At 41.6% G+C, this 13,983-nt stretch overlaps 1 protein-coding gene across 8 annotated transcripts in view; it reads left to right on the plus strand.

Annotated features, from left to right (window-relative positions):
• Window positions 1-3,023: 3,023 nt before the first annotated feature.
• Window positions 3,024-13,983, plus strand: part of FN1 (fibronectin 1) — a 69,412-nt gene continuing 58,452 nt past the window's right edge. For 3 of the 8 annotated variants that reach the window (XM_061148804.1, XM_061148802.1, XM_061148803.1), the window contains exons 1-7: window positions 3,025-3,383; window positions 4,298-4,426; window positions 5,458-5,595; window positions 7,094-7,225; window positions 8,442-8,579; window positions 11,316-11,474; window positions 13,791-13,982. In XM_061148804.1, the coding sequence (XP_061004787.1) occupies window positions 3,230-3,383; window positions 4,298-4,426; window positions 5,458-5,595; window positions 7,094-7,225; window positions 8,442-8,579; window positions 11,316-11,474; window positions 13,791-13,982 (1,042 nt within the window). In that variant the 5' untranslated portion in view covers window positions 3,025-3,229. Of the gene's footprint in view, window positions 3,384-4,297; window positions 4,427-5,457; window positions 5,596-7,093; window positions 7,226-8,441; window positions 8,580-11,315; window positions 11,475-13,790; window position 13,983 lie in introns of all 8 variants that reach the window. The other 5 variants (XM_061148806.1, XM_061148807.1, XM_061148805.1 and 2 more) reach the window with 3 other exon arrangements.

Below are 13,983 nucleotides of genomic sequence, written 5' to 3' on the forward strand. Positions count from 1 at the left end.
GGTACAAGCAAAAATGATTAAAGATATCCTATGCTTTAATCGATATTTTAAAAAACAACTTTGTTGGGGTATAATTTATATACCAGGGCTTCCCAGGTGACTCAGTGGTAAAGAGTCCACCTGTCAATGCAGGAGATGAGGGTTTGATCACTGGGTCAGGAAAAATCCCTGAGGAAGGAAAAGGCAACCCACTCCAGTGTTCTTACCTGGGAAATCCTATGGACAGAGGAGCCCGGAAGGCGCCGGTATATGGGGTCACGAAAGAGACATGACTTAGCAACTAAACAACAACAATCAACTCATATCATAAAATTTACCATTTTAAGTTTACAACGTGGTGAATTTCCGTAACTTCACCAAGTTGTGCAGCCATCACTGCATTCTAGTTTTAAAACATTCATTTCCATCATCCCTTCAAGATTCCTTATGCCCATTTACAGCTGATTCCCATGCCCAGCCCCAGTGCCAGCCACCTATCAATCAACTTTCTATCTCAATTCGAGATGAGAAAAAGAAATCCAAAGATATATCCTACAAATAGGAGGACACCATTTGCTGAAGAACCAGTCCTTGTCAAAATAAACTTCAGAATTCTTACGGGAGTGCAAGAGACCCTTGGACACCAGGCATCGCTAGTTTGAACAGGATTAGAATGGAGAGATTTAATTATCTCTCCAGCTAGAGATAACAGACTTACACAATTATAAGGGACTTTGATAATGAAAGAATACGACAGCAAGCCTTGCTGTCTTAACTAAGAAAATGCTTCTGTCTCCAAAGTTAAAAAAAAAAAAAAGCCACTTTTAAGTAAAAGGGTAAACTGTCAACCATTTCTATAACATTCAGTCAGAATATTGTATATTTTTGCTTGTGAGACTTTACAAATATACCATGTCTTAAGCAAATTATATTTCAACAGACTGAAATATCAGTTTCTTCTGAAATGTAAGTCACTTAGGCTATTTCCTCCAAGCTCTCATGTATATATTATTCTTCTGTATTTTGAGTACAGTAAATATGTCAAACTATTATGGCTTTGGTTGACAAAATACTTTTTAACCACTGATTTCCTTCCCCCCAGAATCTGTATATTTTAAGAAAGCATTAGCTTCAAGTTTATCTTGTTTACATCCTGATTTCCAGGTACCCTTCCCTTTGGAAGGAACATCGGCTTCCCAGAAATTTATGAAGAATTTTACAGGGGTTCTTTTATGTGTGAAAGAGAAGACTGCTTTGTCAAGTGATGATGAGAAATTGAAAAAACAAACAAACAAACAAAAAAACTCTAACCCAGACAGGACTCTAAATTTGTGGCATTCCTTCAACTTGCAAAATTGGTCACAAAGACGCCTTAGGAAGTTATTTTACACTTCTTGTAGGAAACTGATATTTGCTGTGGTTTTCTTTTTTCCCCTTTAAGTCCCTGTGTTAACGAAAACAAATGTTAGTTTTGTACCATTGATGTTGGGCATTTTATAGACCAGAGTTCGAATTACCCATGGCAGTTACCAAAGGTGGAACTTTTTCTCTAAGTATGTGCAGAAAAAAGACAAACCTGCTTTCAGCCTCCACAGATTTTCAAAGCCAATGGGAGGTCTGCACTACTAACATAACGAGCGAGGCAAAACTTTGAGTTTAGATCTTTCAGGAGTTGCTGAAGAAAGTTGAGGACTCCTTTTGAAGATCTTTAAAAAGCAAGTGTGCCTTGTGTTTCTCTGTAAAAAGAACTGATGTGATGAGTTGCTAAAGGCTAGCGACTTCTCAAATTCCCTTTCTACCCATGCCTTTAGAGGGAAAGACTGGGAAATCTTAAATGGGAACTTTCCACATTTCTTAGAGTAAGTAACACTTGGAAAAAAAAAATCTGGCAGCGGGGCTGGGGGAGGGGAACTCTATGATGAAACCGATGTCTACCAAATGAAAACGCCAAATAAAAGCAAGGAAGCGACTGTAAGAAGGAAAGACTGGAAATGGTCTTTTCTCAACCTTTAATGACTCAACGATCTCTATTCTGTGTAACGGTGAACATGGGCAAGGACATTACGATCTTTCTCTCTCCAAGATCGGTCCAACTTTCCAGTTTTCAGGCATCCCATCCCCAGGACAAGAAGACTTTCTTGCATATTTGGGGGAAAAAAAAAAAAAAAAAAAAGCAAACGGCTGCTCTGTCCTTTCCAAAGAAACCTCGTTCTCCGAGTTTCCCTCTAGATCCGCCCCGCGGAATTCCTGGTACTTAGTAGAAGCTCATTAAAGGAATCCTTTCTCCCTTCCGCCCTCCGTCGCCTTCCTCCTTTCCCACCTCCCACCCTCAGTTAAAACGTCCTCGGAACCAGCAGGTACTGCGTTTAGAAAGGCAGAAGACTTGAACAAGAAGCTGTGAAGTCAAAGTGAGTCCCCAGTCATTGCACAGACCCAAAGAGAGGGAACCGCAGGGAAGCTAGCCGCTCCCCGGGACGGCAAAGCCTACATTCCTATAGCTGCAAGGTGGTGGCTACTTTATGGTTTTTCCTTCCCGTCTAAGTACACTCCAGTGAGCGGAGATTTTCCCCCTACCCCCGGCGGTGACGCAATCTGAACTCCCCCCTCTCCGTCTCACCCCAATAAAATATTTTAAAAAGGGAAGCGGGGGGGAGGGAGGATGGACTTGCGATCCCTTGGCTACACGGGACTCCAGCCCCTCCCTTTCCTCCCAGTCTACCCCTTTCCAGACGCTTCCCATCCCTCCCCCTCTGCCCCCCGAAAGTTTGACGACCGCAAAGGAAACCGAAAAAAGTTCTCTTGTCCCAATCCTGGCGGGCGATCAGCATCTCTTTTGTTCAGGGCGAACCCACAGTTCCCCTGACGTCACCCGCAGCCTGGGCCAATGGGCGCGCGGTCGGCGGCGGCTGCGGCTGGAGGAGGGTGGGAGGGGGTCCGGCCGGTCCCTCCTCCCCGGCGCCCGGGGCCTCGCGGGGGGCGGGAAGGGACAGTCCCATATAAACCCTGGTTCTCCGGGCTCGGCCGCCCGCGCCGGTTGCGCTTTGCAAGGGGAGGAGGGAGAGCCCTAGTCGCGAGCCGGGGCGAGGGGACCTGCAGCCACTTCTTTCGTCCTCTCCTTCCCTTCTATCCCTCTTCCCTTCCCCTTCCCCATCCTCCAGCTCTGACTCTCTTGGAGGTACTGGAAGGGGACTCCGCCCGCAGGTTGCGAAGGGAGCCAAACTTAAGTGGCAGGTTGCCTCACCATCTCAAGATGCTCGGGGATCCGGGGCCCGGGCTGCTGCTGCTGCTGCTGGCCGTCCTGTCCCTGGGGACAGGGGTACCCTCCGCGGGAGCCTCGAAGGGCAGGAGACAGGCGCAGCAGATCGTTCAGCCCCAGTCCCCGCTGACTGTCAGTCAGAACAAACGTGAGTACTCACCGTGGGCTGGAACAGGCTGCCTCAGGACGGGGCCGGAAAGCCAACCAAAGTTGTGACTGAAGTTTGTGCGCGCGCGCGGGTGGCTTGTGTGTACTCCTAAATGAGAGGGGGGCATAGAAGACTGGCTTTGAGCAGGCTGGTTTTGTGGGCTTAGGTAAGATAAGGCTTTGGAAGGCGGAGCTAGCGATGTCCCTCAGGGCTGGTACCGACTCAGGTCAGCCTCCTTTGAATTAACCAAAACTCGTCTTTAATGAGAAAAATGATGCACCCCTTTAAACGTTTATTTTTGGGATTAGTGTGGTCCTTATGCTTATTTTCTTTGTTACTAAGTAATTGGTTAAATACTTTCAAAATGGGGATGGGGGGAGAATAGCTGAATAATTATGTTGTTCCTACTTTGAATGAGATGTAATTGCTTTAGAATGCTTTCTCAGGATGCTTCTCCAAGAACAGAGATTGGAATTCCTCTTCCAGTTTCTCAAAGACACACCCTCCCTTTTCCTTGGCTAATGGAAACTGCTTAGCATTGCCCTTCTTGACTTATTACCCCCAAAGAGCACCGAAATTCCTTGCACGTTTTAAAATGTAATTCCCAGTTATCTGCTTTTCAAAATGTTTCCATTCCTTTGGTGCAGACCCCTGGCCAGATGGAAATGACATCATTGTATAACATTTAACCAAGTCAAAAGAAAAACAAAAGGAATACCTAAATATCTACGTGTGCAAATGTGTGGTTAACTCTTTAGATATCTAGTTGCTTTTAATTCTTCGGATGCTCTGATGATTAACTTTTTCCCCCTTCATTTGTTGCTTAGGTTCATCAATTTAGTTGTGCGAGAAAATTCCATACTTTGGAAAAAGGAAGGATCAAATTTAATGACTTTTTTCTTCATTTCTTACAGCTGGTTGTTATGACAATGGAAAGCACTATCAGATAAACCAACAGTGGGAGCGCACCTACCTGGGCAGTGCCTTGGTCTGTACCTGTTATGGAGGGAGCAGGGGCTTTAATTGTGAGACCAAGCCTGAACGTAAGTGATGGGGAGCCTGCCTAGTTCTTATTATTATAGTTATTAGAACCTAACAGAGAAGTAACGCTTGTTGATTAAATTTCGGATTAGTAGTAAAATTACATATCCCATTTCCCTAATAGAATTATCTTTTAAAAAAGGTTTAATAGCTGCTTATATTTGCTTTTCAAATTATATTGTTCTTTTTACCTTTAAAACAAAAGAACAGATATATCCCAAAGTAGTTTCTAGGGTCTTCTTTCTGTTTTACTTTCCCAAAACGTTTTATGAAAAACATGAATGATGTGTGTTCTTTCTCCCTTCAAAAAAAAAGAATTGCTTATAAAATTCTAATTTTTCATATCAATGTATGACAAAACCCACTGGAAAAAAAAATAATAATAAAAAAAAAATGAAAAAAAAAAATTCTAATTTATTAGAAAGTAATTCCAAATCTTAGACTGTAAGATTACGGGGCAGAAAACACCTTGGGCAGAACATTGTCAAGCGATTTGTCAGCTGCAGTTCAACATAAAACCACTGACCACTTCAAAGTTCTCATTCCTTTATGACCCTTGATCTATTTCTTGTAAATTATGGCAACTCCTGCAGAGAACCACTGATGAGGCTAAAATGGAAACAGCAGGATTAACAAGGGCCAGTGCTGGGGTGGGGGCGGGAGCTCTTCAGATTGTTTATTTTTAAGTGGACCTTGGCTTGATTTTCTGAGCCAGAGAGAGGAATCTAAAGTCCTTCCTTCACAATCTAGCTGGTCCTAAGGTTGTACTTTATAGCTTTTCCCTAAGCGCCTGAGAATCCTTTCCGATGGAAATTCGTCACCAGAAAATTAGAGAACTTGTCAAAGGTTGAAAACTGAGGCTTTGTTAGACCCTAGGGTAAAATTGAGATCTCCTACTTCAGGTTTTAAAAACTTTCCACTTGTCCCTTGCTACTCACAGAATCGAAAAGGAGGTTTTCCCTTGGATGAGAGTAGTGGAATAGAAAAGTTTTTCCCTGTATAAGGCTCACATGGACTTTCGTTCTTCCTGCAGCTGAAGAGACATGCTTTGACAAGTACACGGGGAACACTTACCGGGTGGGCGACACTTACGAGCGCCCGAAGGACTCCATGATCTGGGACTGCACCTGCATCGGGGCTGGGCGTGGGAGAATAAGCTGCACCATTGCAAGTAAGAGTGGTCTTCTGTCCAGTAACGCTGGGGTAACACAGTGTGAACTCCCCATGCCCATCACTGTCATTTTCTGTTACCCATGACTGGACATTCCCAATGTGGGGATTCATCCCAGGTGAGCAGGCACCCTTCTACGGCCACACAGCTGGTTCCTGTGACTCTGAAAGGTGGCTCTGAGCACAGGTGAAGTCCGTGTTCAGTCTGTGTGCATTTATGAGAGAGAGAGAGAGAGTGTGTGTGTGTGTGTGTGTGTGTGTGTGTGTACACATATGTATGTAGCCTCACCAAGCAAATCTCTTGGGTTCCATCCCATTCTTAGAGGAGTTGCCCATTTTATGTTATCTGGGCATCTTCAAGCCAGACTGCTCGTGTAGTGATCCGCAGTGATTGGAAAGATGGTCATGAAGAATGAATTAGCCATTGTGTGCTCTGCTGGTCTTGTTAGCAATGTACACACTGCTTGGATCTCACAGAAACAGCCTGGTTTCTTTGTAACCAGTAGTTTATAACCAGGCAGCAGAGCTCTCTGTTCCTAGGAATAATGTGGAATGAATTTTCCAAGGTACTTAGGGATCTGGACTTACTCTCAGCAATTCTAGTTTAGCTAAGTCAAACTTTCCAGTATGATTCATTGGGTTACCAATAGCTTCTATTAACGCAGCATTTAGTGTTTTTTAATCCATCGTTGTATAAGTCTCTTAAAGGCTCAGTCCAAAAGACAAATCAGACTTCCCTGGCAATCTAGTGGTAAAGACTGAGCTTCCACTGCAGGGGGTGAAGGTTCAATCTCTGGTCAGGGAACTAAGCGGCAACCCCCCCCCCCCCCCCCCCCCCCCCCCCCGCCGAAAAAGCATGATGTACAGCCTTCTGGAAAAGACAAATCAGTCTCATGCGAATAAGCCCAATCAGCCTGTCCTATATTTAACGTTAGAGTTTATCCAAGATTATTGGTAAATGTTAAGAGTCAGTGTTCCATAGTGTTTATATAGTGGACAGTTTAACCTTTGTATGTGCCTTTGTGTTTAACCAGATTTCCACACTTGCTGTGTATACATCTATTTGCTTTCCATCAAAAAGACACTTCTATCCTAGGGTGAAATATGGACTCTCCACATCCTGAAAGCTGGAACTCTAGGTCTAGTGTGCCTTTTGCATTGAACTAGTCTCAGGCTCAACCCACTATGTGTGTGTGGAGGCCATGCCTGGCAGCCTTTCTTTTCTGCTTTAGAACTCAATTTCCTGTGATCTCTCTGGGGATCCAGGATTTATGACTCCTTTCTTTGCTATTCAGATTTCCTCTGTGGTTTCCCATTGTGTTTAAACCAGACATTCAATTGAAGGACCCCAAATGACCAGACCTGGTAACTTTTCCCCTGTCCCTGATGGGAAAGCTACTCTCTTTGGCTAACCGAAAGGGTTGAAATATGAGACTTTTTCTGTTTTAAAACTATTTTCTGTCCCACTGTCTGTAACATTTGCTTTTTATCTTGAACAGACCGCTGCCATGAAGGGGGGCAGTCCTACAAGATTGGTGACACCTGGAGGAGACCACACGAGACTGGTGGTTACATGTTAGAGTGTGTGTGTCTGGGTAATGGGAAAGGAGAATGGACCTGCAAGCCCATAGGTGTGTGACTTGGGGATAAATGGGGGTGGGATACACAGTCAAAATGTTGGGTTGAATCAAAATTGACATGACAAGATACCTGCCTTCCAATAAAAAAGATAAGAGATTGAGAATTTTATTTAAAATAATGAAATGTTGTGTAATCCATAGTCTTCTTCAAGGAATCAGTTCAAATTCCCAACCATGTATAGAAGTCTTAGGGATTCCCAGGTGGCGCCCTGGTAAAGAATCCACATGACAGTGTAGGAGATGCAAGAGGTCTGGGTTCGATTCCTGGATCTGGAAGTAGGAAATGGCAACTCGAACAGTATCCATTATCCTTGCCTGGAAAATTCTGGGGAAGAGAACGCTGGTAGACTGCATACAGTCCATGGGCTGGCAAAGAGTCAGATGTGACTGACCATACATGTATCAATAGAAGTCTTTTAATTTTTTTTCAAAGCTTAAGATAGAGTTCAAAGATTTAGGAAGAAGTCATTTGTTTTCTCAAAGATCTGTTCTCAGATTTCTCCTTGGTCAAGATGTAAGCTTTTTAAAGGAAAAAAAAAAAATGAGACTTTTAACATCTTTCTTTATTGGAACGCAGTGGATATAAACACCATGTGGTGTGTGTTCTATCATCTCTTGGTCATTTTCTGTCAAAAATTGCTGTTTCCTTTGGTGTCAATCTTCAGCGGAAATCTATAGATACAAATCTAAGAGTTTCTGGCTATAAATTTTATTCTGATTGTTGTTCTCTAATGCAGAGGTTTTTATTTTCTTTGTGTTGCCTCTGTTTTTACAGAAATCCAAATTTTAAATAGCTTTCTTGTCATTTTATGCAGGCATTCATAATTGGTCATTTTTAATAAAGATTGGAATTTTGCATACTTAGTCTCAATATGCAAGAGATTCATAGATCCACAGGAGGCACATAGATCCTTTTTGCTCAAAATACTGGTGTGAAGAACAGTACTAGCTGAAAATGTACAGCCCGTGTACTTATTAGGAGAACAGAATTTCTGCCTGCCAACTTGGCTAGAGCTTCCTTTCACTTTGGTTACTTGCTCTGTGCTTAGTTACAGGGCGTGCCTTTCTTTTTGAACAGAGTACCACTTAAAAAAATGTGGTTGGGTTTTTGCTTACACAATATACTGTAAATTACAGGGAAACAGCACAATTTGAAATAACTGCCCCCCCCCCTTTTTTTCTGTTTTTCCTTCAAATTTCCCTACAGCTGAGAAATGTTTTGATCAGGCTGCTGGCACTTCCTACGTTGTTGGGGAGACCTGGGAAAAGCCTTATCAGGGCTGGATGATGGTGGACTGTACTTGCCTGGGAGAAGGCAGTGGACGTATCACTTGCACCTCCAGAAGTACGTTTTAGATCTGTATGTTACAGATGCTGTCAGGCATTGTTTTCTGGATTCCTAGAGAGAATTGTCATATGAGATCACGTACAACATCCGTTCCACCAACATGCTAACATTTGGATGTCAAGAAAAATTTTGTAACCAACTTATTCTACTTCTTCAAAGAAGACTAAATTAAAACAAAACAGCTTAGTTCTTAGGTTATCACCTACTGAGAAAGAACCTTAACGTTCATTTCAATGCTAAATGTGTTGTGGACCCGAAGATAAGTTGCAAATGTTTCTTCTAAGTGATCACTGAGATATTTTCTAAGTAGCAAAGAAATCTTTAAAATAACAGGCACATGCATCTTTGGGCATGAGAATGCTCTTGACATAGAGAGGAGCAAAGCTCTAAAGTTTTGGGTTTCCTTCTATGCTTGACATTTAAGTAAGGCATATACATTAGCAAAATTGATGAAAATAAAAGTTACTTATCCCATAGGTTAAATTATGTTTAACCTATTATGTTTAACCTCTATTCTGGGGTTAAGGATAGTGTCTCTGTAGGTTTATTAGTGCTGTGAAGAAGCTAAACTTTGAAAGTTTTTGAAAGAAACACTGGTATTTCTCTGTAGCTCCTTCTAAGATTGCCCCGAGGCCTTACTTTTTGCCTTAGGGATTCAATGTTCCTTTTTTGAAATGTCAAGCTATAAAGTTTGGAAGCAAAACAGCCATCAACTATTGGTGTTATACATTTAAAATCAAATCTAAATATTTTGAACATGTCTTATCTAGTTGAAAGTATCTAACCATCTCATCATGTTCACCATCCAAATTTGAATTCTTGCAAGCAAAAAATAATCTCTCTTTAACAGTGATAGCAATTTAAACTAAATATTTTTGAGCACCTTGCCAGTTCTTTTGCATTTAAAATTTTATTATGATTATCAGATATCTAAGACCTCAGCAGCAATGTTTTAGTTTAAGACAAGTTAGATGTTTGACTGAAACTCTTTATCTATTATTTAGAGCTCTTCTAATAACAGGTTGGGAAAAGCTTCTCAAAGAAAAGTCATTTCTTCCATGAAATTTTGTTAAGTCCCTACTTTATTCAGGATGGTGTAGGGATGCAAAAATGAACTGGACATTAGCCGACTCGTCAAAGAGAACTTAGTAAGTAGGTCAGGATGATGAGAAAGGCTTATATATATTCATCTTCTACAAAGAACAGAATTAAACACTTTGAGACAGATACTGAAATAGTACAATGGAGGGTCAGGGGAAGACAACACTTGGTTGGAGATTTGGGGAAAAGTGTCACCAGCAATGATATCGTTATTCAGACTTCTACTGTGGTGGGAGATCAATATGTGTCTGTATTTGTCTGAACTTAACAATACTAGTTATTTTTTATCTAACCCAGTGTAGTTCTGTTTCACAAACAAATCAAATCCTCTCTATCACATTGCAGCATATGGGCAAAGCTGGATTATAATTGAAACAATTTATATGCCAGATAATCATAAACTAGTGGTAATTTAGTTACAAATTATCATTTTATTTTCTTGGTGTCTAATCCCATGGACAGAGGAGCCTAGTGGGCTACAGTCCATAGGGTCACAAGAGTCAGACGTAACTTAGTGCCTAAACAAACATTATTTTATATTAATAATCTCACTTTCCCATTAAAGAGTTAACACCATGAGCAATTCAAAACATGCCATTTTGTTAGTAATGTTAAATAGGTTTGTGTTTGGTAGGGGGTGGGGTGGGACCGAGGGAGAGAATATTTTAGTCAGAGAAGTTGGTGGTGCCTTGAGTTGTTTTGCATAACAAATGAAAAAAACAGATGCTGCTATCTTTTAATAGCTCCTTTGGGGCAGTTGGTTGAGACCCTTTGAGACCTACTTGCTTCCCAATTGTTTCTGGTTTTCTAAAGAGAACCCCCTAAAGAAAATGATAACGCAGGTTGTAAACAGTCATGACTCAAAGCCAGGAGAGCCAGAGAAGGATACAGACGGAAGACTAGAAAGCCAGGGGATGAATTTGGTCAAATAAACGATGTGAAAAAATGTAATGAATGAAAGATTTTTATCAAATTTAATGAACTGAATGACTAAATGAAAATTTAATGAGTGAAAAACAGCATTCTGGCAAACAGATGAGTGGAATTAGACTACATCATATAGCTTCCTTCACACTGTTTTAAATGCAATCACATCTTTTAGAAGTTTACCACCCATGGCACCACAGCTGGATATGAAAGTATCATCCAAAAACAGCTTACCAAACTTGAAGCAACTGTATTCTCCTTTTTTTTTTTAACTTTTTATTGGAGTATAGTTAACAGTATTGTGTTAGTTTTGGTTGTACAGCAAAGTGAATCAGTTTTAGATCGGTTATTTAGATCATTTAGCTCAGTCGAAAGAAACTGCCTGCAATGCAGGAGACGCAGGTTCGATTCTTGCGTTGGGGAGATCTGGAGAAGGGTATGGCTACCCACTCCATTATTCTTGCCTGGAGACTCCCATGGACAGAGGAGCCTGGCAGGCTACAGTTCATGGGGGTTCAAGAGTTTGACATACCTAAGCCACTAACCCACCACCATTACAGACTTGTTACAGAGTATTGAGTAGAGTTCCCGGTGCTATGCAGTAGGTCCTTATTAGAAGCAACTCTATTTTTATTTTAGGTTGGCATCAAGCCCTTGCCAAGCTCAAACTGATTTACATGTTTTAACGCTTCCTTTCTGACACAGACAGGTGCAATGATCAAGACACAAGGACATCCTATAGGATTGGGGATACCTGGAGCAAGAAGGACAACCGGGGGAACCTGCTCCAGTGCATCTGCACGGGCAATGGCCGCGGCGAGTGGAAGTGTGAGAGGCATTCCTCGGTGCAGACGACATCTGCAGGTGAGGCGCGGGCCGGGACCAGCCGGGGGTACCTCGCACAGAGCATTTCCGCAAAGCCATCTTTCCCCTGTGTGCCCTTCAAGGATGGTGTGGCTATGAAGCCGAGTTCCTTTGCAGGCTGTTAGTTAAAACTTGGTTTAATGTCTCAAGTTTTTTAAACTTAAATAAACATGAAACTACAATGGATCTTGGGGGCAAAATCCAATTTTAGTCCCAAGAGGTTAAACTGGTGGCCAAGAAAAATGACTAATATCATGAAACCTACATGATTTATATACAAAGCTATAAATAAATACATCGAGATCTATAGATCGATACACATGTGGATATTCATATACATACCCTTGTGTATATATGTTGAATATCTAAAGTACATTTTAATGGAAATGAGAAACTTTCGCTGAGTTCCATGATCCCTTGATTCTTCTGCTGGGAAAAGGGGGAAAAGTACATTTTTTCTTTTTTAGAATGGAATATATCTCCTTACCCTGACATTCTGTTCTTTTGGTTGTGGAAACAATCCTTTATGTGTGGTTTTCATGCTCCAGCAAACTCTGTTGCATTCCATAAAATAATGCACAGTCATTTTCTTCATGTGTTGGTTTTCAAATTTGAAGAATTCAGGGGAGTCCTCGACATGGAAAGGAATGACACAATATCTAAGCTTTTTTTAAAAAATAAGTTTCAATTATTTCTGCATATTTTGTGCTTCCTCCTTAATTATTTCTAGTACAAGACTAGGATCTTTGCATTATAGCTTGTTTTGTAAGAATCTAAATAAAGAGGTCAGTCAAGAATATGTACTTCTGTTATTCTTGCTCTGTTTTATCAAGTTTTCACTATACAGTGCACTAGCATTATTGTTTAGTCTGTTATCAATAGGTCATTTAGCAAAAAGTATTAATTACTTACTTGGATTTTCCTCCTTTCAGTGAGTTTTCATCTTGCCATGAGCACTTAGGAAGGTAAACAAGATTGAATTTGATAACATTTTTTGAGTTATTTTATTTGATTATTTGATTACTTTCAGTAAAATTGCTGCTAACCTAAAAAAGAAACAATTACAAATCTCAGCCTACTGAAGCAGTTTAAATTGAAAAATGTAGTTAAGGTTAATCAGGGGTAAGCATTCAATGATTGCTATCTATTTTTATTATTATTACTAATATTAATACTGAAATGGCTCTGTTGTTCAAAAAAGTTTGAGAAACATAGGGTTAAACCAATAAAAACTTTCTTCTACAGAAGCTTAATATTCCTTTGCATTGTGACTCTTCCAAGTGGGGTGTATGAAAACAGATGCCATGTTCCCCTGATATGTGTGTCCTTGGGACCTATGTGTGTCCTTGGGACCGTTGTCTATGAAGTATTTGGGTTACAGTGTTACTCTGAAAGGAAAGCTTTCTTAAGAGGACTGTCTTAGAGAGATGCTGAATTCAGTCTACCAGACATTCTAGCTTCAGTTCTAATTCTGCTCCTCCTTGGGCCTGACCCCTAAGAGAACAGATGTCTATGTTTAAAGAAAAGATCAGCATATTCTGTTGTCTTACTCTGAAATGAAAGCTGTCTTAAGAGGACTGATTGATTTTAGGAAAAAAACCACAACAGAATTCCCAAATAATCTTTGGAGAAATGAAATGTGGAAGGAGGAGGGGTGGTGAATAGAAAATCCAATATGGCTGCCCAGGGCACAGTCTGAGGAGCTCAGAGTTACATCGATGGCGAGAGGTCTGCTGCAGAGCTGCAGAGACTTCTCAAAATAGTATCAGGGAGAGAGATGCCCAGATATATTGGGCTAAGAGATGGTGAGACAGACCACTGCAGGCCGAGGGAAGAGCCTGGGGACAGCGGAGGGTACGGGAAGGAATGATGAGAAGCTCAGTGCGGATGAGGCGTGGACCAAAGGATGAAGTGGTCTGAACTGAATGAAACGGAAAGAATGAAGTCAGCTGATCAGAGCGTTAGGTGTAGAGGTCTGTAAAGTCATGGGCTTTGGTTCGCTGACATGGAGTAAGCAGTCATCCAAGGTACCTGCTCTGTGGAGTGGCAGAATAATGTTGGTGATTTGGAAACACACTCTTGGTAGCTCCAGGTAAGCTGGAAGGCAGAGAACACTGCGTAGCCTCTTGTGGATTATTTCTTAGGCTGAGTGCCAAAGCTAATGCAAAGAGGGGGGTGCATTTCTTTCCAATCCCAGCTCAGGAAGCAGATGGATTGCAGAGTCATCTGGATGAGACCTTGAAGATCCCAGAAAATTATTCCAGGAAGTAGCTTTCCCTTAACCAGCTCTGTGACTTTTCTTTCTCATGTCCTCAGGATCTGGCTCCTTCACTGATGTCCGAACCGCCATCTACCAGCCCCAGCCTCATCCTCAGCCGCCTCCGTATGGTCACTGTGTCACAGACAGCGGTGTGGTTTACTCTGTGGGGATGCAGTGGCTGAAGACACAAGGGAATAAGCAAATGCTTTGCACTTGCCTGGGCAACGGAGTCAGCTGCCAAGAGACAGG

This window comes from Dama dama, chromosome 8, assembly GCF_033118175.1.
Source record: "Dama dama isolate Ldn47 chromosome 8, ASM3311817v1, whole genome shotgun sequence".
NCBI classification, from domain to species: domain Eukaryota; kingdom Metazoa; phylum Chordata; class Mammalia; order Artiodactyla; family Cervidae; genus Dama; species Dama dama.